Source organism: Petromyzon marinus, chromosome 63, assembly GCF_048934315.1.
Source record: "Petromyzon marinus isolate PM22_M1 ecotype Great Lakes invasive population chromosome 63, UKy_Petmar_22M1.pri1.0, whole genome shotgun sequence".
NCBI classification, from domain to species: domain Eukaryota; kingdom Metazoa; phylum Chordata; class Hyperoartia; order Petromyzontiformes; family Petromyzontidae; genus Petromyzon; species Petromyzon marinus.
This window is the reverse complement of record NC_133729.1, coordinates 8,013,258-8,035,757: the sequence shown is the minus strand read 5'-3', so window position 1 is coordinate 8,035,757 and position 22,500 is coordinate 8,013,258. Positions and strand designations below refer to the sequence as shown.

The window sequence follows — 22,500 nt, the reverse complement described above, 5'->3', positions numbered from 1 at the left end:
ACACGCATGCACACACACACACACGCATGCACACACACACACACGCACACACGCGCGCACACACAACAGAGATCCCCCATATAGCCTTAACAGACTGTAGGGGCAAGTGCTGTTAGCGAGCAGCACCTATGAAGGCCGGAACGGTACACGAGGGGGTGGGTGGCCAACACCACGCCCGACCGCCTTTGTCTCCCCAGTGGCAATGTTTACACACCGCACCAGGTACTCATTTGAGGCTGAGTCGACCTAGGGGAGGCCCGGGACCGGCTCAGATAATCGTCACCGGCGGTGTTGGTGGCCGTGAGCGGGAATCGAACTCGGGTCGCCGGGTTCGTAGCGCAGCGTAGCGCTAACCGCTACACCGCCGCTTGAGCACACACAGACACACACAGACACACACACACTAACGCACACACACAGACGCACACAGACACACACAGACACACACAGACACACACTAACGCACACACAGACACACACAGACACACACTAACGCACACACAGACACACACAGAAACACACAGACACACACTAACGCACACACACAGACGCACACACAGACACACACAGACACACACAGACACACATAGACACACACTGACACACACACACTAACGCACACACACAGACACACACAGACACACACATACACACACAGACGCACACAGACGTACACAGACACACACAGACGCACACTGACACACACAGACACACACAGACGCACACACACAGACACACACAGACGCACACACACAGACACACACAGACACACACAGACACACACAGACGCACACACACACACACACACAGACACACACAGACACACACAGACACACACACAGACACACACAGACACACACTGACACACACAGACACACACAGACACACAGACACACACAGACACACACAGACACACACTGACGCACACACACGGGTACGTACCCCCCGTCCGTCGCTCCTCCAGGACGCCCCACTCGTCTGCGTGGGGGCTATGGTGACCACGGGGGGTGCCGTGGGGGGCTGCACGGGGAGGCGCGAAGGAGGAGCGGGGGGGGCCACGGGGGCTGGGGGTGGGGGGCTGGAGGGGGGGCTGCGGGGGAGGGGAGGGGCCGAGGGCGACGTCACCGGAGACTCCGAGCTGAGAGAGGAACCTGGGGAGAGAGGGAGAGAGAGCGTGTGTGAGCGTGAGTGTGTGAGCGTGAGTGCGTGCGCGCGTGTGAGCGTGAGTGTGTGAGCGTGAGTGTGTGAGCGTGAGTGTGTGAGCGTGAGTGTGTGAGCGTGAGTGTGTGAGCGTGAGTGTGTGAGCGTGAGTGTGTGAGCGTGAGTGTGTGAGCGTGAGTGTGTGAGCGTGAGTGTGTGAGCGTGAGTGTGTGAGCGTGAGTGCGTGCGCGCGTGTGAGCGTGAGTGTGTGAGCGTGAGTGTGTGAGCGTGAGTGTGTGAGCGTGAGTGTGTGAGCGTGAGTGTGTGAGCGTGAGTGTGTGAGCGTGAGTGTGTGAGCGTGAGTGCGTGTGCGCGTGTGAGCGTGAGTGTGTGAGCGTGAGTGTGTGAGCGTGAGTGTGTGAGCGTGAGTGTGTGCGCGTGTGAGCGTGAGCGTGAGTGCGTGCGCGCGTGAGCGTGAGTGTGTGAGCGTGAGTGCGTGCGCGCGTGTGAGCGTGAGTGTGTGAGCGTGAGTGTGTGAGCGTGAGTGTGTGAGCGTGAGTGTGTGTGCGTGAGTGTGTGAGCGTGAGTGCGTGCGCGCGTGTGAGCGTGAGTGTGTGAGCGTGAGTGTGTGAGCGTGAGTGTGTGAGCGTGAGTGTGTGTGCGTGAGTGTGTGAGCGTGAGTGTGTGCGCGTGTGAGCGTGAGTGCGTGCGCGCGTATGTGCACACGTATTTGTGCGCGCGTGTGGGGAGCGGTGGCGCAGCGGTTAGCGCTACGCTGCCCTTCGAACCCGGCAAAGACCCGAATTCGCCTCGAGCCGGCCAACCCCGCGGCGCACCTAGCCTGGCACGAGCGCCGCGGCGGCCTCACCTCTGGGCTCTTCGGCCTGCTGTGCCAACTTCCGGAGCGCGGCCGCAAAACTGGCACCTCGTCCACCTCCTCCTCCTCCTCCTCCTCCTCCGCCGCCGCCGGCACCGCCAGGCGGCGTGCGGTTAGCAGAGCCGCCGTCTCCGAGGTTGCCGGCATTCGCCGCTGCCGCGCTCAGCGAAGTGGCCGAGCCGGCGATGCAGGCGGATGCCGAGGAGGAGGCGGCGACGGCGGCGGCGGCGGAGGAGGTTGGATTCCCAGTCAGGGCGAGCGGAGAGGCTGAGAGCGGGGGCACGGCGAGCATCCTGGAGTTCCCCAGCGACGACGCTGACGACGACGACGAAGACGACGACGACGATGACGATGATGATGAAGTCATCGGTGTCGTTGGCGTTGATGACGGAGCCACATGGCTCATACCTGCACCACGCACGCACGAGAGGGGCGGAATTGATTGGCCGGTCCCATTGAGATCGATTCCTTGAGGTCGCCGTTGGGAGCCCCGGTCCGGGTCGCATCTCCAACCGCAGCACTTTCGTAGACTCAACAACAAAAAAAGATCCCCCGTGTAGCCTGTAACAGACTGCAGGGGCAAGTGCTGTTAGCGAGCACCTATGAAGGCCGACACGGCACACGAGGGGGTGGGTGGCTAGCACCACGCCCGGCCGCCTTTGTCTCCCCAGTGGCGATGTTTACTACACACCGCACCAGGTACTCATTTGAGGCTGAGTCGACCTAGGAGATGCCCAGAACCGGTTCAAATAAACATCACTGGTGTTGGCCTTGACAGGGAATTTAACTCGGTCCGCTGTGTTCATAGCGCAGCGTGCTAACCGCTACACTCACACAGAGACCCATAGACTCACACAGAGACCCACAGACCCACACAGAGACCCACAGACTCACACAGAGACCCACAGACTCACACAGAGACCCACAGACCCACACAGAGACCCACAGACTCACACAAAGACCCACAGACTCACACGGAGCCCCACAGACTCACACGGAGACCCACAAACTCACACGGAGACCCACAGACTCACACAGAGACCCACAGACTCACACAGAGACCCTCAGACTGACACAGAGACCCACAGACCCACACAGAGACCCACAGACTCACACAAAGACCCACAGACTCACACAGAGACCCTCAGACTCACACAGAGACCCACAGACTCACACAGAGACCCACAGACTCACACAGAGACCCACAGACTCACACAGAGACCCACAGAATCACACAGAGACCCACAGACTCGCACAGAGACCCACAGACTCACACAGAGACCCACAGACTCACACAGAAACCCACAGACTCACACAGAGACCCACAGACTCACACAGAGACCCACAGACTCACACAGAGACCCACAGATTCACACAGAGACCCACAGACTCACAAAGAGACCCACAGACTCACACAGAGACCCACAGACTCACACAGAGACCCACAGACTCACACAGAGACCCACAGACTCACACAGAGACCCACAGACTCACACAGAGACCCATAGACTCACACAGAGACCCACAGACCCACACAGAGATCCACAGACTCACACAAAGACCCACAGACTCACACAGAGATCCACAGACTCACACAGAGACCCACAGGCTCACACAGAGACCCACAGACTCACACGGAGACCCACAGACTCACACAGAGACCCACAGGCTCACACAGAGACCCACAGACTCACACAGAGACCCATAGACTGAGCAGTGATCAGACGGGGTTCTCAAGTGCAGTGAGTGGATGGTCTGAGCGCGGTCACCGGCGGCTATGAAGAGAGAAGCAAAGGCGGGTTCGAGTGGGGGAGAGTGCGGAGCGAGAGGGGAGAGAGAGGGGAGAGAGAGGGGAGAGAGAGCGGAGCGAGAGGGGAGAGAGAGGGGAGCGAGAGGGGAGAGAGAGGGGAGAGAGAGCGGAGCGAGAGGGGAGAGAGAGGGGAGAGAGAGAGGGGAGAGAGAGCGGAGCGAGAAGGGAGAGAGAGGGGAGAGAGAGGGGAGAGAGGGGGCTGCAAAGGGATCGGTGTGACAAAGAGCGAGAGAGAGGGGGGGGGGAGACGGTGAGCGGTGCATTAGAGGCATCAGCTGTTAAAATCATGTCCCCTGGATTGATGGGAGAGCTCGTTAGGGTAACGAGTGTGACACGCGGACACACACACACAGTGTTCGCGTGCGCGTGTGTGTGTGCGTGGTGCTGGCCACCCACCCCCTCGTGTGCCACGGTGCGGGCCTTCGTGTGTGCTTCGGGGCCATCCGTTGAGTGCGAACGCACAAAATCTGTCACGACTTGACCCCTCCCTGTACGCACGCGGACTTTTTACACCACCCCCCTCCCTCCCCCCGAATCCTATAGAACGGCCGATATTTAATCCACGCAGAAACGATCAAGGATGAATAATATTAACGTGTTTCAGCAAACAGATAGTCCGCCGCCGGACTATCTAGCTCATTTGAAGGCCAATGTAGGCAAATTATTATCGAGGCTTCACCAGACCCCCCCCCCACTCGCCCCCCCCCCGTGGCTATGCCACATTGTCAGTAGACCCCCCCCCATACACACGCGTTTGGGTTACCCCCCCCTCCATGCGTACGGACTCAATGGATGGCACCCTACTCGCTAACTGCACTTGCCCCCCGAAGGGCTGTTGAGGTTATACGGGCGACCTTTGTCTTTGTGTTGTAGATGCGACGCTGCGCTACGAGGCCCGAGTTCAATTCCAGCTCACGGCCACCGCCGGACCCACGTGACGACTTTCTGCACCGGTCCTTGGCCTCCACCTAGGTCGGCTCGGCCTCAAATGAGGAACCTGGTGCGGTCGCCACTTGGGAGAGACAAAGGCGGCCGGGCGTGGCCCTGGCCGCTCGTGTGCCACGGTGCCGGCACGCTCGCGGCACTTGCCCCAACAGTCTGTTGAGGCTACACGGGGAGAGGGGCGACCCTCACTCACAGCAGCGGCTACAGCAGCAGCTACAGCAGCAGCAACAGCAGCCACCGCCTGCTGCTGTTGCTGTTGTCCCTGTTGCTGCTGTTGTTGTTGTTGTTATTGTTGCTATTGTTGTTGCTGCTGCTACTGCTGCTGTTAGTGCTGTTGCTACTGTTGTTGCTGCTGTTGTTGTTGCTGCTGCTGTTGCTGGCTATGCAGGGGTCTTTGTTGCGGGGAGCTTCATTGAGCCAGAGAGAGGAGTGGGGGGGGGGGAGAGTAGTGGGGGGGGGGAGATGGGGAGAGAGAGAGGAGTGGGGGGGAGGGGGAGAGTAGGGGGAGAGTAGGGGGAGATGGTGAGAGAGAGAGGAGTGGGGGGAGAGTAGGGGGAGAGTAGGGGGGAGATGGGGAGAGAGAGAGGAGTGGGGGGAGAGTAGGGGGGGAGTAGGGGGGAGATGGGGAGAGAGAGAGGAGTGGGGGGGAGGGGGAGAGTAGGGGGAGAGTAGGGGGGGAGAGATGGGGAGAGAGAGAGGAGTGGGGGGAGAGTAGGGGGGAGAGTAGGGGGAGATGGGGAGAGAGAGAGGAGTGGGGGAGAGTAGGGGGGGAGTAGGGGGGAGATGGGGAGAGAGAGAGGAGTGGGGGAGAGTAGGGGGGGGGAGTAGGGGGGAGATGGGGAGAGAGAGGAGTGGGGGGAGAGTAGGGGGGGAGTAGGGGGGAGATGGGGAGAGAGAGAGGAGTGGGGGGAGAGTAGGGGGAGAGTAGGTGGGAGATGGGGAGAGAGAGAGGGGAGTGGGGGGAGAGTAGGGGGGGAGTAGGGGGGGAGATGGGGAGAGAGGGGAGGGAGTATGGGAGAGAGATGGGGAGAGAGTAGGGGGGAGATGGGGAGAGAGAGAGGGGAGTGGGGGGAGAGTGGGGGGGGGGAGTAGGGGGGAGATGGGGAGAGAGGGGAGGGAGTATGGGAGAGATGGGGAGAGAGTAGGGGGGAGAGGGGGTATGGGAGATATGAAGAGAGAGGGAGGGAGGGGGAGATGGGGATAGAGCGAAGGGAAAGAGAGAGAGAGTAGGGGAGAGAAATGGGCAAAGTGGGGAGGAGGGAGAGATGGAGAAATCTTTTGTTAAATCTTTCATTTTAAAAAGGGGGGGGGGGGTTTACATAAAGCAAAGCATAAAAAACGAACTGATGAACGAAGCAAAGTGCCGACTACACCGAGCATCGTCTTGTTTCCTCTGATCGTAAAAAAAATAAAAAAGAGAGATGGAGAGTCGGGGAGAGCGTGCAGGGAGAGACGGTAGGCGAGAGAGAGAGTACAGGGGAGAGACACAGTAGGGGTGAGAGAGAGTACAGGGGAGAGACACAGTAGGGGTGAGAGAGAGTACAGGGGAGAGACACAGTAGGGGTGAGAGAGAGAGTACAGGGGAGAGACACAGTAGGGGTGAGAGAGAGAGTACAGGATAGGGAACGGGAGAGAGTACAGGGAAGAGACACAGTAGGGGTGAGAGAGAGTACAGGGGAGAGACAGTAGGGGGTGAGAGAGAGTACAGGGGGAGAGACACAGTAGGGGTGAGAGAGAGTACAGGGGAGAGACACAGTAGGGGGTGAGAGAGAGTACAGGATAGGGAACGGGAGAGAGTACAGGGGAGAGACACAGTAGGGGTGAGAGAGAGTGTAGGGGTGAGAGAGAGTACAGGGGAGAGACAGTAGGGGTGAGAGAGAGTACAGGGGAGAGACACACTAGGGGTGAGAGAGAGAGTACAGGGGAGAGACACAGTAGGGGTGAGAGAGAGAGAGAGTACAGGGGAGAGACACAGTAGTCGAGAGAGAGAGTACAGGGGAGAGACACAGTAGGGGTGAGAGAGAGAGAGAGTACAGGGGAGAGACACAGTAGGGGTAAGAGAGAGAGAGTACAGGGGAGAGACACAGTAGGGGTGAGAGAGAGAGTCGAGGAGAGGGAACGGGAGAGAGAGAGAGTACAGGGGAGAGACACAGTAGGGGTGAGAGAGAGAGAGTACAGGGGAGAGACACAGTAGGGGTGAGAGAGAGTCGAGGAGAGGGAACGGGAGAGAGAGAGTACAGGGGAGAGACACAGTAGGGGTGAGAGAGAGTCGAGGAGAGGGAACGGGAGAGAGAGACAGGCGGTCTGGAGGCTGTAGATAACGCCCTGACAGAGATAATTTACCATCACTGAGAAAGAGAGGGAAAATAGTGGGACGGGTGGTTTCCCGAGTCTATAACACCTGGTACAGCCAGGAGGACTTTCACTGCCACACACACCGACCAGGGTAGGAATCGAACTCGGGTTGCAGAGGGTTCAGAGTGTGCGCGTCACTGCTCCTTATGAATGCAAACACAAAGACAAAGATCCCCCGTGTAGCCTTAACAGACTTTAGGGGCAAGTGCTGTTAGCGAGCACCTATGAAGGTCGGTACGGCACACGAAGGGGTGGGTGGCCAGCGCCACGCCCGGCCGCCTTTGTCTCCCCAGTAACGATGTTTACACACCGCACCAGGTACTCATTTGAGGCTGAGTCGACCTAGGGGAGGCCCAAGACCGGTTCAGATAATCGTCACTGCTGTTTGTGGCCGTGAGCGGGAATCGAACTCAGGTCGCCGGGTTCGTAGCGCAGCGTAGCGCTAACCGCTGCACCACCGCTCCCCATTAGGCCACACCCACACACGTGTACACACCACACACGTGTACACACCCACACACGTGTACACACCCACACACGTGTACACACCCACACACCCACACACGTGAGCACACGCACACACCCACACACGTGAGCACACGCACACACCCACACACGTGACCACACGCACACACCCACACACGTGTACACACGCACACACGTGTACACACGTGTACACACGCACACACGTGTACACACCCACACACGTGTACACACCCACACACCCAGACACGTGTGCACACACACACACCCGCACACGTGACCACACGCACACACGTGTACACACGTGTACACACGCGTACACCCACACACGTGTACACACACACACACGTGTACACACCCACACACCCACACACGTGAGCACACGCACACACCCACACACGTGAGCACACGCACACACCCACACACGTGACCACACGCACACACCCACACACGTGTACACACGCACACACGTGTACACACGTGTACACACGCACACACGTGTACACACGCACACACGTGTACACACCCACACACCCAGACACGTGTGCACACACACACACCCACACACGTGACCACACGCACACACGTGTACACACGTGTACACACGCGTACACCCACACACGTGTACACACACACCCACACAAGTGTACACACACACACCCACACACGTGTACACACACACCACGTGTACACACACCCACACAAGTGTACGCACACACCCACACACGTGTACACACACACCACGTGTACACACGCACTTACGTAATCTCGCGCGTCTCACACGGCCACTGTGAAGTCACGTGGCCCGGTCCCCTTAATTAGCCGAGCTAATCAGTCTGAGCTAATGAGTCCGAGTCCCGCGCACGCGTGCGGGAGCATCGCTCAGGCTCGTTAGGTCGCAGCGGAGGGTTCGTGGGGGGGGCAATTAGTGACTGAGCACCCCCCACACACCCCCCACACACCACACACACACCCCCCACACACGACACACACACCCCACACACACACACCACACACACACACCACACACACATCCCTCACACACACACACCACACACCCCTCACACACACACACACACCCCCCTCACACTCACACACACACACCCCTCACACACACTCCTCACACACACACCACACACACACACCACACACACACACTCCCCACACACACACCACACACTCACACCACACACCATACACACACACTCCACACACACACCACACACACACCACACACACACTCCACACCCCCCCACACACACACCCCCTACACACCACACACACACCACACACACACCACACACACGCACCACACACACCACACCCCCCCCACACCACACACACACACACCACACACTCCACACACACTACACACACACCACACACACACACACCACACACACACCACACACACACCACACATACACACACACCCCTCACACACACAACACACACCACACACACACACCAAACACACACACCCCTCACACACACCACACACACCACACACACACCCCACACACACCCCACACACACACCACACCACACACCCCCCACACACCACACACAGACTCCACACACACCACACACACCACACACCCCCCACACACCACACACAGACTCCACACACACACACCACACACAAACTCCACACAGACCCCCACACACCACACAGACTCCACACAGACTCCACACACACACACCACTCACCCCCACACACCACACACAGACTCCACACACACAACAACAACCGCCATTCGCCACTAAGTGGCGGTAACGTCACCACGACGCTTGTGCCAGGCCATGTGCACCTTGGGGCCACGTGAAGTGTCGAACGCCCGCTGGCAGGAGGTCACGGGGCAGACCCAGGTGCCACGGGTCGACTGACTGAGATGACTGGCTGATGCACCACCTGTGCCCCCTACTGTGCCAACCTGCTGTGCTTTAGCCACCCGGCGCTCCGCTCGTTGTTGTGAGCGTCGCTCCTCCGCCCTCCGTTGTTGTTGGAGGGCGACTGCCTCCAACTGCCCAGTAGCATCCTTCACGAGCCTCCTCCACAGAGGCCAATCTTGACACCGCTGGTATCAGTCATCGGCAAGTCCACTCAGCTCCACGTCCTCCTGTGCCACATCACTCCATTTCTTCTCTAGCCCGTACCGCGCCTGATTAGCCCCCTCAATCCGGCCGAACAAAAGCTTTTTCGGCATGCGGTGGCTGGGCATGCAGGCTACATGACCCAGCCAACGCAGCCTTGCCTGCCAGAGGAGCTCACCGATGGGACCTTTCCCAGATCTTTCAAGGATGTGTGAGCTCACACAATTCAGCCTGGTTAAACCCAGGATGGATCGTAGACAGGCTAGCCTAAATGTTTCTAACCGGCGAAGATGTTCCATTAGGGGGGTCCACGTTTTGCAAGCGTAGAGAAGGGAGGGAATGACCGTGGCCGAGAAGACCTGAAGCTTAGTGCGGAGCGACAGACCAGGTAGCTTCTACACAGCGTTACGCAACCGATGAAAAGATATTTCCGCTCGGAGTGAGACCTCTGCTGTTAAACTGGAGCCGGTCATATGCACACTGCCCAGGTATGGGAAACTCTCCACTCTCTCCACAACTGCCCCATTACCAATTGGGAGTTGTGAGGATGGAGTGTCCGATTGTACAAAATACCCAGGCAGGTGCTTAGTTTTGGTGGGGCTGATGGTAAGGCCCCATTTCTTAGTGGCACGCTCCAGTCTCAGCAGCAACGTCTCCAACTCCTCCTCTGAATGAGCAGCTATTACCAAATCATCGGCATACATAACGTGGTTGAGCAATAGGGAGCCATCCCTTGACCGCACCTGGGCATTGATCAGCCTCCCATTATATCTGTACCAAATGGAGACTCCCCCGGTACAGCTATTGAAGGCTTCACGAACTACGTGGTCAAAATAGATGTTAAATAATGTGGGAGCCAGAGGACATCCCTGTCGCACCCCAAGGTGTACAGGGAATGGCTCTGACTCCTGGCCACGTAGTTTTACCCGGGGCCCGCTCACCATCATGAAGGTCCTTAATGATCGTGAGCAGAGGGTCAGGGACTCCAAAAGCACGAAGAACAACCCAGAGCCCAGGCCTACTGATGGTAGCATAGGCCTTGACCAGGTCAATAAACCAGAGATGTAGGTCTTGTTGGAATTCCCTACACCTCCGCTGTAGCAGGGTAGTCTGTGCACAAACGCCACCCTCCTTCAGCGTTTCGCTTGGGAGATCATCTCTGCCCGGTGCCTTTCCTGGTCTCAGACTCCGGATCGCCTTCAGTACTTCCTCAATAGATGGCACCTCATCCAGCCACTCACAAGGGGTGACTTCCTCCAATATTTGAGGCACCGCAGCCTCAGCAGGGTCATCTCCACTTTGTGCCACGATGTTTTCCTGGCTGAAGGATGCTTTCCTGGCTGAAGGATTTCCCCTCCCCCAGGACCTCACAGAAATGCTCAGCAAATCTGCAAACCTGTTCCTGGGGGTCGGAGATTGGATCACCGTTTTTTCCCCTAATGATGGTAATAGGTGTGGCGCTGCAGGTTACTATTTTGAAATAGAGATTTGTGATCGCGGGCCACTGAGGCAGACTCCATCTCCTCAGCAACCCGCGACCACCACCCATCCTTGCAGCGCCTCACGGCTCTCCGAACCTCCGAGCGAAGGCTGCGGTAAGCCTCCTCATTCTCTGACGTGGGATTCTGTAGCTGATGACAGTGGGCCTGTCGCTTTTTCTCAACTATCCACAACATTTATCCTGAACACCTCCTATGTCAGCCAGGGTCTCTCGGGAGGTCTGGGCCGCGTACCCAAAGCGGCCATTGCAGCTGCATGAGTCACAGTCCTAAACCTCGCCCATTTACACACACACACCACACACACAGGCTCCACACACAGACTCCACACACACACACCACACACAGACTCCACACACACACCACACACACACTCCACACACCACACACACACCACACACACACACCACACACACACCACACACACACTCCGCACACACACTCCACACACACACTCCACACACAGACTCCACACACAGACTCCACACACACACCACACCGCCCCCCCCACACCCCACACCCCCCCCACACACCCCCCCCCCCACACACCCCCCCCACACCCCCCCCACACACCACACCCCCCCACACATCCCCCACACACCCACCACACACCCCCCACACACCGGTGTACAGAGTGGCAGTGGAGTTCACCTTTCAACAGAAACACTCCTTGCCTAGCCAGAGACACCAGTGGAATAGGGTCTGGGTGGGTGCGTGGGTGGGGGAGTAGGTGGATGGGTTAGTGCGTGGGTGACTGGAGACGTGGGTGAGTGAATGAATGGGTGGATGGGTGAGTGAGTGGATAGGTGGATGGGCGAGTTAATGGGTGGATGGGTGGGTGAGTGAATGAATGGGTGGATGGGTGAGTGGATGGGCGAATGAGTGAATGGGTTGTTGGGTGGCTGAGGGTGGGAGGTGCGTGGGTGGGTGAGCGGGTTGTATGGGTGAGTGAGCCGGAGTGCACGGCACACGAGGGGGTGAGTGCCCGACCGCCTTTGTCTCCCCAGCGTTGATGTTTACACACCGCACCAGGTACTCATTTGAGGCCGAGTCTAGACCGGTTCAAATATTCGTCAACGATGTTGGCCGTGAGCGGAAAATTTAACTCGGGTCGCCGGGGTCGTGGAACAGTGGCGCTAACCACTGCGCCACCGCTCCCCACACACATACATACACACACATACACACACATATATACAAAGATCCCCCATATAGCCTTAACAGACTGTAGGGGCAAGTGCTGTTAGCGAGCAGCACCTATGAAGGCCGGCACGGTACATGAGGGGGTGAGTGGCCAGCACCACGCCCGACCGCCTTTGTCTCCCTAGTGGCAATGTTTACACACCGCACCAGGTACTCATTTGAGGCTGAGTCGACATAGGGGAGGCCCGGGGACCGGTTCAGATAATCGTCACTGGGTTGGCCGTGAGCGGGAATTGAACCCGGGTCGCCAGGTTCATAGCGCAGCGTGCTGACCACCGCTACACTATCGCTCCCCACACGTACACACCTACACACACAGACACACACACACGTACACACACAGACACACATACACACACATACACACACGTACACACGTACACACACATACACACACATACACACACATACACACACGTACACACGTACACACACATACACACACACATACACACACATACACACACGTACACACATACACACACATACACACATACACACACGTACACACACATACACACATACACACACGTACACACATACACACATACACACGTACACACACACATACATACACGTACACACACACATCAATGCGCTAAAAGCACAGGCAGTGCATTGTTTAATGTGAGAGGGAGGGAGATGGGGGGGAGATTTGGGGGTGAGAGGGAGATGGGGGTGGGGGTGAGAAGGAGGGAGATGGGGGGGAGAGATGGGGGGGGGGAGATGGGGGTGGGGGTGAGAGGGAGGGAGATGGGGGGGAGAGTTGGGGGTGAGAGGGAGGGAGATGGGGGGAGAGATGGGGGGGGGGAGTTGGGGGTGAGAGGGAGGGAGAGAGGGGGGGAGCGTGAGATGGATGGAGAGAGACAGAGACACGGGGAGGGAGAGGGGAGACGCGAGGGGGGGGGAGACAGTGAGAGAGAGGGGGGGAGGCGCAGATGGGAGGGAGAGTGTGGGAGAGTAAAGAAGAGGTAGGGGAGGGAGAGTAAAGGAGAGGTTGGAGAGGGAGAGGAGAGGGAGGGAGCGTAAAGGAGAGGTTGGAGAGGGAGAGGAGAGGGAGGGAGAGTAAAGGAGAGGTTGGAGAGGGAGAGGAGAGGTAGGGAGAGTAAAGGAAAGGTTGGAGAGGGAGAGGAGAGGGAGGGAGAGTAAAGGAGAGGAGAGAGAGAGTAAAGGAGAGGGAGGGAGAGTAAAGGAGAAGAGAGAGAGTAAAGGAGAGGTTGGAGAGGGAGAGGAGAGGTAGGGAGAGTAAAGGAGAGGTTGGAGAGGGAGAGGAGAGGGAGGGAGAGGAGAGGGAGGGAGAGGAGAGGGAGGGAGAGTAAAGGAGAGGAGAGAGAGAGTAAAGGAGAGGTTGGAGAGGGAGAGGAGAGGTAGGGAGAGTAAAGGAGAGGTTGGAGAGGAGAGGTAGGGAGAGTAAAGGAGAGGAAAGGGAGAGTAAAGGAGAGTGAGGGAGAGTAAAGGAGAGGAGAGAGATCCGTGTCCCATCACCAACGGCGCTCCTACTCATGACCCTGGTATGCGACCCTGGGTTTTTTAAATGGAGAGGGGAGAGGGGGAGGGGAGGGAGAGGGGTGGGGGGAAGGGAACGAGAGAGAGAGGGGGGGAGAGTGCTTAATATGGGTTGCTATAGCGATGAGTATGGATAACGATTTGTGTGCGTGTGTGTACCTGTGTGTGTCTGTGTGTGTGTACCTGTGTGTGTCTGTGTGTGTGTACCTGTGTATGTCTGTGTGTGTGTACCTATGTATGTCTGTGTGTACCTGTGTATGTGTCTGTGCGTACCTGTGTGTGTCTGTGTGTACCTGTGTATGTCTGTGTGTGTGTACCTGTGTATGTCTGTGTGTGTGTACCTGTGTATGTCTGTGTGTGTGTACCTGTGTGTGTCTGTGTGTGTGTACCTGTGTATGTCTGTGTGTGTGTACCTGTGTGTGTCTGTGTGTACCTGTGTGTGTGTCTGTGTGTACCTGTGTGTGTCTGTGTGTACCTGTGTGTCTGTCTGTGTGTACCTGTGTGTGTCTGTGTGTACCTGTGTGTGTGTCTGTGTGTACCTGTGTGTGTGTCTGTGTGTACATGTGTGTGCCTGTGTGTACATGTGTGTCTGTGTGTACCTGTGTGTGTCTGTGTGTATCTGTGTGTGTATCTGTGTGTGTCTGTGTGTGTGTCTGTGTGTGTGTGTCTGTGTGTGTCTGTGTGTACCTGTGTGTGTGTCAGTGTGTACCTGTACGTGTGTCTGTGTGTGTACCTGTGTGTCTGTGTGTGTGTCTGTGTGTACCTGTACATGTGTCTGTGTGTACCTGTGTGTCTGTGTGTACCTGTGTGTACCTGTGTGTATCTGTGTACCTGTGTGTGTGTTTGTGTGTACCTGTGTGTGTGTTTGTGTGTACCTGTGTGTCTGTGTGTACATGTGTATCTGTGTGTGTCTGTGCGTACCTGTGTGTGTGTCTGTGTGTACCTGCGTGTGTGTCTGTGTGTAACTTGTGTGTGTCTGTGTACATGTGTGTGTGTCTGTGTGTACATGTGCATCTGTGTGTACCTGTGTGTGTCTGTGTGTGTGTCTGTGTGTATCTGTGTGTCTGTGTGTGTACCTGTGTGTTGTCTGTGTGTACCTGTGTGTGTGTCTGTGTGTACCTGTGTGTCTGTGTGTGTGTCTGTGTGTACCTGTGTGTGTGTCTGTGTGTATCTGTGTGTGTGTCTATGTGTACATGTGTGTGTCAGTGTGTATCTGTGTGTGTCTGTGTGTATCTGTGTGTGTCTGTGTGTGTCTGTGTGTACCTGTGTGTGTGTCTGTGTGCACCTGTGTGTGTGTGTCTGTGTGTTGCCTCCCCTAGGTCGACACAGCCTCAAATGAGTCGCAATTAGGAAGACAAAGGCGGCCGGGCGTGGTGCTGGCTACCCACCCCCTCGTGTGCCGTGCCGGCCTTCACAGGTGCTGCTCGCTAACAGCACTTGCCCCTACAGTCTGTTACAGGCTACACGGGGGATCTTTGTCTTTGTTCCGTGCCTTTGTCAATCCGTGCATTATGACCCCTGGGTTCAGGAAGAGGTGAAGACGGAGTCAAGGAAAGAGAATGAGGAGGAGGGAACGAATAGCGAGAGAACGAGAGAGCGAGAGAGCGAGAGATACGGACGGGATGAGACGTGGAGAGGGGGAGGTGCTGTGTAAATCCACATTCATGGACGATTCATTCATTCACGTGATTACTCACTCATTCATTTGTTCACTCATCCATTCATTCACTCAAACATGCACTCACTCACACTCCTTCAATAAACACAATAAATCATACACACTCATTCAATACACACGCTCACTCACACACGCACACATTCACTCACACTTATTCAATAAACACGCTCACTCATACACACTCAAATATTCACTCACTCACTCAAATATTCACTCACTCATTCATTCAATCGTTAAATTCACTTGCTCACTCATTCATTTGTTCACTCATCCATTCATTCACTCAAACATGCACTCACTCACACTCATTCAATAAACACACTCAATCATACACACTCATTCACTCACACTCATTCACTCACACTCATTCAATACACACGCTCACTCACACACGCACACATTCACTCACTGATTCAATAAACACGATCACTCATACACACTCAAATATTCACTCACTCACTCAAAAATTCACTCATTCATTCAATCGTTAAATTCACTTGCTCACTCATTCATTTGTTCACTCATCCATTAATTCACTCAAACATGCATTCACTCACACTCATTCAATACACACGCTCACTCACACACGCACACATTCACTCACACTGATTCAATAAACACGCTCACTCATACACACTCAAATATTCACTCACTCACTCAAATATTCACTCACTCATTCATTCAATAGTTGAATTCACTTGCTCACTCATTCATTTGTTCACTCATCCATTCATTCACTCAAACATGCACTCACTCACACTCATTCAATAAACACACTCAATCATACACACTCATTCAATACACACACTCACACATTCACTCACACTCATTAAATAAACACTCAATCATACACACTCATTCACTCACACCCATTCAATACACACGCTCACTCACACACACTCATACACACTAAAATATTCACTCAAATATTCACTCACTCATTCATTCAATCGTTGAATTCACTTGCTCACTCATTCATTTGTTCACTCATCCATTAATTCACTCAAACATGCACTCAGACTCATTCAATAAACACAATCAATCATACACACTCATTCAATGCACACGCTCACTCACACACGCACACATTCACTCACACTTATTCAATAAACACGCTCACTCATACACACTCAAATATTCACTCACTCAAATATTCACTCATTCATTCAATCGTTAAATTCACTTGCGCACTCATTCATTTGTTCACTCATCCATTCATTCACTCAAACATGCACTCACTCACACTCATTCAATAAACACACTCAATCATACACACTCATTCACTCACACTCATTCACTCACACTCATTCAATACACACGCTCACTCACACACGCACACATTCACTCACTGATTCAATAAACACGATCACTCATACACACTCAAATATTCACTCACTCACTCAAATATTCACTCATTCATTCAATCGTTAAATTCACTTGCTCACTCATTCATTTGTTCACTCATCCATTAATTCACTCAAACATGCATTCACTCACACTCATTCAATACACACGCTCACTCACACACATTCACTCACACTGATTCAATAAACACGCTCACTCATACACACTCAAATATTCACTCACTCACTCAAATATTCACTCACTCATTCATTCAATAGTTGAATTCACTTGCTCACTCATTCATTTGTTCACTCATCCATTCATTCACTCAAACATGCACTCACTCACACTCATTCAATAAACACACTCAATCATACACACTCATTCAATACACACACTCACACATTCACTCACACTCATTCAATAAACACGCTCACTCATACACACTCAAAATTCACTCACTCACTCAAATATTCACTCACTCATTAATTCAATCGTTGAGTCTAACTCTTAATTGTTACGACATAACCCCTGAGTTATATAATTAATTAATTCGCTCACCCACACCCTCTCACACACTCACTCACACACACTCACACACACTCACGTACTAATTTCACACACTCACGCACTAATTTCACACACTCACTCACACACTCACTCACGCACTAATTTCACACACTCACTCACACACTCACTCACACACTCACTCACAAAAGACACAAACTGCAACCTCCATCCATATGTTGCCTGCATTCATGCATGCGGTAATACGTGTGTGTGTGTGCGTGAGTGGGTGCCTGTGTATGTGTTGGGGGAGCGGTGGCGCAGTGGTGAGCGCACCGCGCTACGAACTCGTTCAACCGAGTGACGATTATCTGAAACGGCCTGGCCCTCTGCTAGGTCGACTCGGCCTCAAATGAGCACCTGGTGCGGTGTGTAAAACATCGCCACTGGGGACACACACACACATAGACACGCACGCGAACATACACTAACACACACACACATATACACGCACATACACAAGATGAACACAGTCAGAACACACACACAGACTCACACATCCATCACACGCTGATGCATCACACAGACACACGCGCAGATATAAGCATAGACAAAGATCCCCCGTGTAGCCTGTAACAGACTGTTGGGGCAAGTGCTGTTAGCGAGCGCCTATGAAGGCCGGCACTACGCCCGGCCGCCTTTATCTCCCCAGTGGCGATTTTTAATACACGCAGCATTAGGTACTCATTTTAGGCTGAGTTGATCTAGGGGAGGCCCAGGACCGGTTCAGATAATCGTCATTGGTCATGTTGGCCGTGAGCGGGAATCGAACTCGGATGGCCGGGTTCGTAGCGCAGCGTAGCGCTAACCGCTGCACCACCGCTCCCCTAGTACACACACACACACAGACACACACTGAGACACACACACTGACTCACACACAGACACACACACTGATCCACACACTGACCCACACAGACACACACACTGACACACACAAACACATATACTGACGCACACACAGACACACACTGACACACACACAGACACACACACTGACACACACAGAAACACACAGACACACACACAGAAACACACAGACACACACACTGACACACACACACTGACACACATACTGACCAAGACAACTGCTCTCTGTACACACATTATGTCCGACCTTCATAACAAACACAATCTGATCCCTTATACATAAGAGGATCAATGTAATCATATCAAAGAATCACACACGCACACTCACGCAGACACACACACACGCACACACACACGCACACACACACACACGCACACACACATCGCCCTCTCATCACACGCACATCACACACACACACTTCACAATCTGCACTCGTCACATACTCGACACACACACACAACACACGCACACAGTATATAACACTCGCACATTATATGAACACACACACACAGTATGTCAACACACACACGGTATATCAACACACACACAACACACACACACGGTATATCAACACACACACACACAACACACACACACGGTATATCAACACACACACACAACACACACACGGTATATCAACACACACACAACACACACACACGGTATATCAACACACACACAACACACACACACGGTATGTCAACACGCACACAACACACACAACACACGCACACTGATTCATAGAGGACAACACTTACCTACACTATAGCCCATGGCTGGCTGAAATCCATGCATCTCTCTCTCTCTTGTGCGTCTCTCTCTCTCCCCCTCTCTCCGTGTGTCTCTGTGTGTCCCCCCTCTCTCTCTCTCCCTCTCTCGCCTCCTCTCTCTCTCTCCTGTCGAACCCTCTCACTCAACCCCCCCCCACCCACTCTCTCCCCCCCCACTCTCTCCCCCCACTCTCCCCCCCCCACTCTCTCACCCCCCCCACTCACCCCCCACTCTCTCTCCCTCTCTCGCCCCCTCTCTCTCTCTCCCTCTCACGCCCCCTCTCTCTCTCTCCTGTCGAACCCTCTCACTCAACCCCCCCCCACCCACTCTCTCCCCCCACTCTCTCCCCCCCCCCACTCTCCCCCCACTCTCTCACCCCCCCACTCACCCCCCACTCTCTCGCTCTCTCTCAACGCTCTCTCCCATCCTCGACTCCTTGTCTACTCCAGTGTGAGAGGGGGTAGGGTGATGGGTGTGTGTGTGTTGGGGGTAGGGTGATGGGTGTGTGTGTGTGTGTAGGGCGATGGGTGTGTGTGAGAGGGGGTAGGGTGATGGGTGTGTGTGTGTTTGGGGGTAGGGTGATGGGTGTGTGTGTGTGTAGGGCGATGGGTGTGTGTGAGAGGGGGGTAGGGTGATGGGTGTGTGTGAGAGGGGGGTAGGGTGATGGGTGTGTGTGAGAGGGGGGTAGGGTGATGGGTGTGTGTGAGAGGGGTAGGGTGATGGGTGTGTGTGTGTGTAGGGCGATGGGTGTGTGTGAGAGGGGGTAGGGTGATGGGTGTGTGTGAGAGGGGGTAGGGTGATGGGTGTGTGTGAGAGGGGGGTAGGGTGATGGGTGTGTGTGAGAGGGGGGTAGGGTGATGGGTGTGTGTGTGAGAGGGGGGAAGGATAATGGGTGTGTGTGAGAGGGGGGTAGGGTGATGGGTGTGTGTGAGAAGGGGGTAGGATGATGGGTGTGTGTGAGAGGGGGTAGGGTGATGGGTGTGTGTGTGAGAGGGGGTAAGGTGATGAGTGTGTGTGAGAGGGTGGTAGGGTTATGGGGTGTGTGTGAGAGGGGGGTAGGGTGATGGGTGTGTGTGAGAGGGGGGTAGGGTGATGGGTGTGTGTGAGAGGGGGGTGATGGGTGTGTGTGAGAGGGGGGTAGGGTGATGGGTGTGTGTGAGAGGGGGGTAGGGTGATGGGTGTGTGTGAGAGGGGGGTAGGGTGATGAGTGTGTGTGAGAGGGGGTGATGGGAGTGTGTGTTGGGGGTAGGGTGATGGGTTGTGTGTGAGAGGGGGGTAGGGTGATGGGTGTGTGTGAGAGGGGGGTAGGGTGATGGGTGTGTGTGAGAGGGGGGTAGGGTGCTGGGTGTGTGTGAGAGGGGGTAGGGTGATGGGTGTGTGTGTGTTGGGGTAGGGTGATGGGTGTGTGTGAGAGGGGGTAGGGTGATGGGTGTGTGTGAGAGGGGGGTAGGGTTGATGGGTGTGTGTGAGAGGGGGGTAGGGTGATGGGTGTGTTTGAGAGGGGAGTAGGGTGATGGGTGTGTTTGAGAGGGGGGTAGGGTGATGGGTGTGTGTGTGAGAGGGGTGGGGTGATGGGTGTGTGTGTGAGAGGGGGTAGGGTGATGGGTGTGTGTGAGAGGGGGGGTGATGGGTGTGTGTGAGAGAGGTGGTGGGTGATGGGTGTGTGTGAGAGGGGGTAGGGTGATGGGTGTGTGTGAGAGGGGGTAGGGTGATGGGTGTGTGTGTGAGGTGGGGTAGGGTGATGGGTGTGTGTGTGAGGGGGGTAGGGTGATGGGTGTGTGTGAAGGGGGGGGTGATGGGTGTGTGTGAGGGGGGGGGTAGGGTGATGGGTGTGTGTGAGAGGGGGGTAGGGTGATGGGTGTGTGTGAGGGGGGGGGGGGTAGGGTGATGGGTGTGTGTGAGTGGGGGGTAGGGTGATGGGTGCGTGGTTGAGGGGGGTAGGGTGATGGGTGTGTGTGGGGGGGTAGGGTGATGGGTGTATGTGTGAGGGGGGGGGGTGATGGGTGTGTGTGAGGGGGGGTAGGGTGATGGGTGTGTGTTGGGGGTAGGGTGATGGGTGTGTGTGTTGGGGGGTAGGGTGATGAGTGTGTGTGAGAGGGGGTGATGGGTGTGTGTGTTGGGGGGGTAGGGTGATGGGTGTGTGTGAGGGGGGGGTGATGGGTGGGTGTGTGTGTGTTGGGCGGTAGGGTGATGGATGTGTGTGAGAGGGGGGGTAGGTTGATGGGGTGGTGTGTGAGGTGATGGGTGTGTGTGTTGGGTAGGTATGGATGTGTGTGAGAGGGTGGGTAGGTTGATGGGTGTGTGTGTGGGGGGGGTGATGGGTGTGTGTGAGGGGGGTGATGGGTGTGTGTGAGAGGGGGGGGGGGTGATGGGGTGTGTGTGTTGGGGGGGGGGTGATGGGTGTGTGTGTTGGGGGGTAGGGTGATGGATGTGTGTGTGTGTGATTGCATGGGGTAGGAGGTTGAGTGTGTGTGTGTGTTGGGGGGTAGGGTGATGTGTATGTGTTGGGGGGTAGGGTGATGGGTGTGTGTGTGTGTTGGGGGGGGGGGTGTTGGGGGTAGGGTGATGGGTGTGTGTGAGAGGGGGGGGGGTGATGGGTGTGTGTGTTGGGGGGGTAGGGTGATGGATGTGTGTGTTGGGGGGTAGGGTGATGGGTGTGTGTGTTGTGGGGTGTAGGGTGATGGGTGTGTGTGTTGGGGGTAGGGTGATGGATGTTTGTGTGTGTGTTGGGGGGGGTGTGTGTTGGGGGTAGGGTGATGGGTGTGTGAGTTGGGGGTAGTGTGTGTGTGTGGGTGAGTGAAGGAGCGGTGGCGCCGCGATTAGCGCGCTGCCCTACGATCGACTCCCGCTCACGGCCACCCACCCAGTGACGATTATCTGAACCGGTTCTGGGCCTCCCCTAGGTCGACTCATCCTCAAAGGAGTGGTGCGGTGCTTTAACATCAGAAATGTGGTAACAAAGGCGGCCGGGAATGGTTGCTGGCCACCCACCCCCTCGTGTGCCGTGCCGGCCTTCATAGGTGCTCGCTAACAGCACTTGCCCCTACAGTCTGTTAAGGCTACACGGGGGATCTTTGTCTTTGTATGTCTGTGGGTAATTGCAGAGTGCGTACAGCTCCATGCAAGCGGACGGTCTGCAGGTGTATGGAGAGTGCCACTGTGCACTGTGGGTAGTAGCGGTGAGCGCGCTGCGCTGCTAACCCGGTGACCTGAGTTCGATACCCGCACTCATGGCCTCAAATGGGTACCTGGTGCGGTGTGTAGCAAAAGATCTGCCACTGGGGAGACAAAGGCGGTGCTCGCTCCTCGCTAACAGCACTTGCCCCAACAGTCTGTGCAGGCCTACACGGGGGACCT

The 22,500-nt window shown here is 55.4% G+C and overlaps 1 protein-coding gene across 4 annotated transcripts in view; it reads right to left on the bottom strand.

Moving 5' to 3' along the window:
* The window catches only part of LOC116956042 (uncharacterized), a 119,736-nt gene that overhangs the window by 21,889 nt on the left and 75,347 nt on the right, over positions 1–22,500 (bottom strand). For 2 of the 4 annotated variants that reach the window (XM_076053940.1, XM_076053942.1), the window contains 2 exons: positions 2,009–2,425; positions 943–1,151 (listed from right to left, as the gene is read on the bottom strand). In XM_076053940.1, coding sequence (XP_075910055.1) covers positions 943–1,151; positions 2,009–2,425 — 626 coding nt within the window. Of the gene's footprint in view, positions 1–942; positions 1,152–2,008; positions 2,426–19,130; positions 19,252–22,500 lie in introns of those variants that run through there. The other 2 variants (XM_076053941.1, XM_076053943.1) reach the window with 2 other exon arrangements.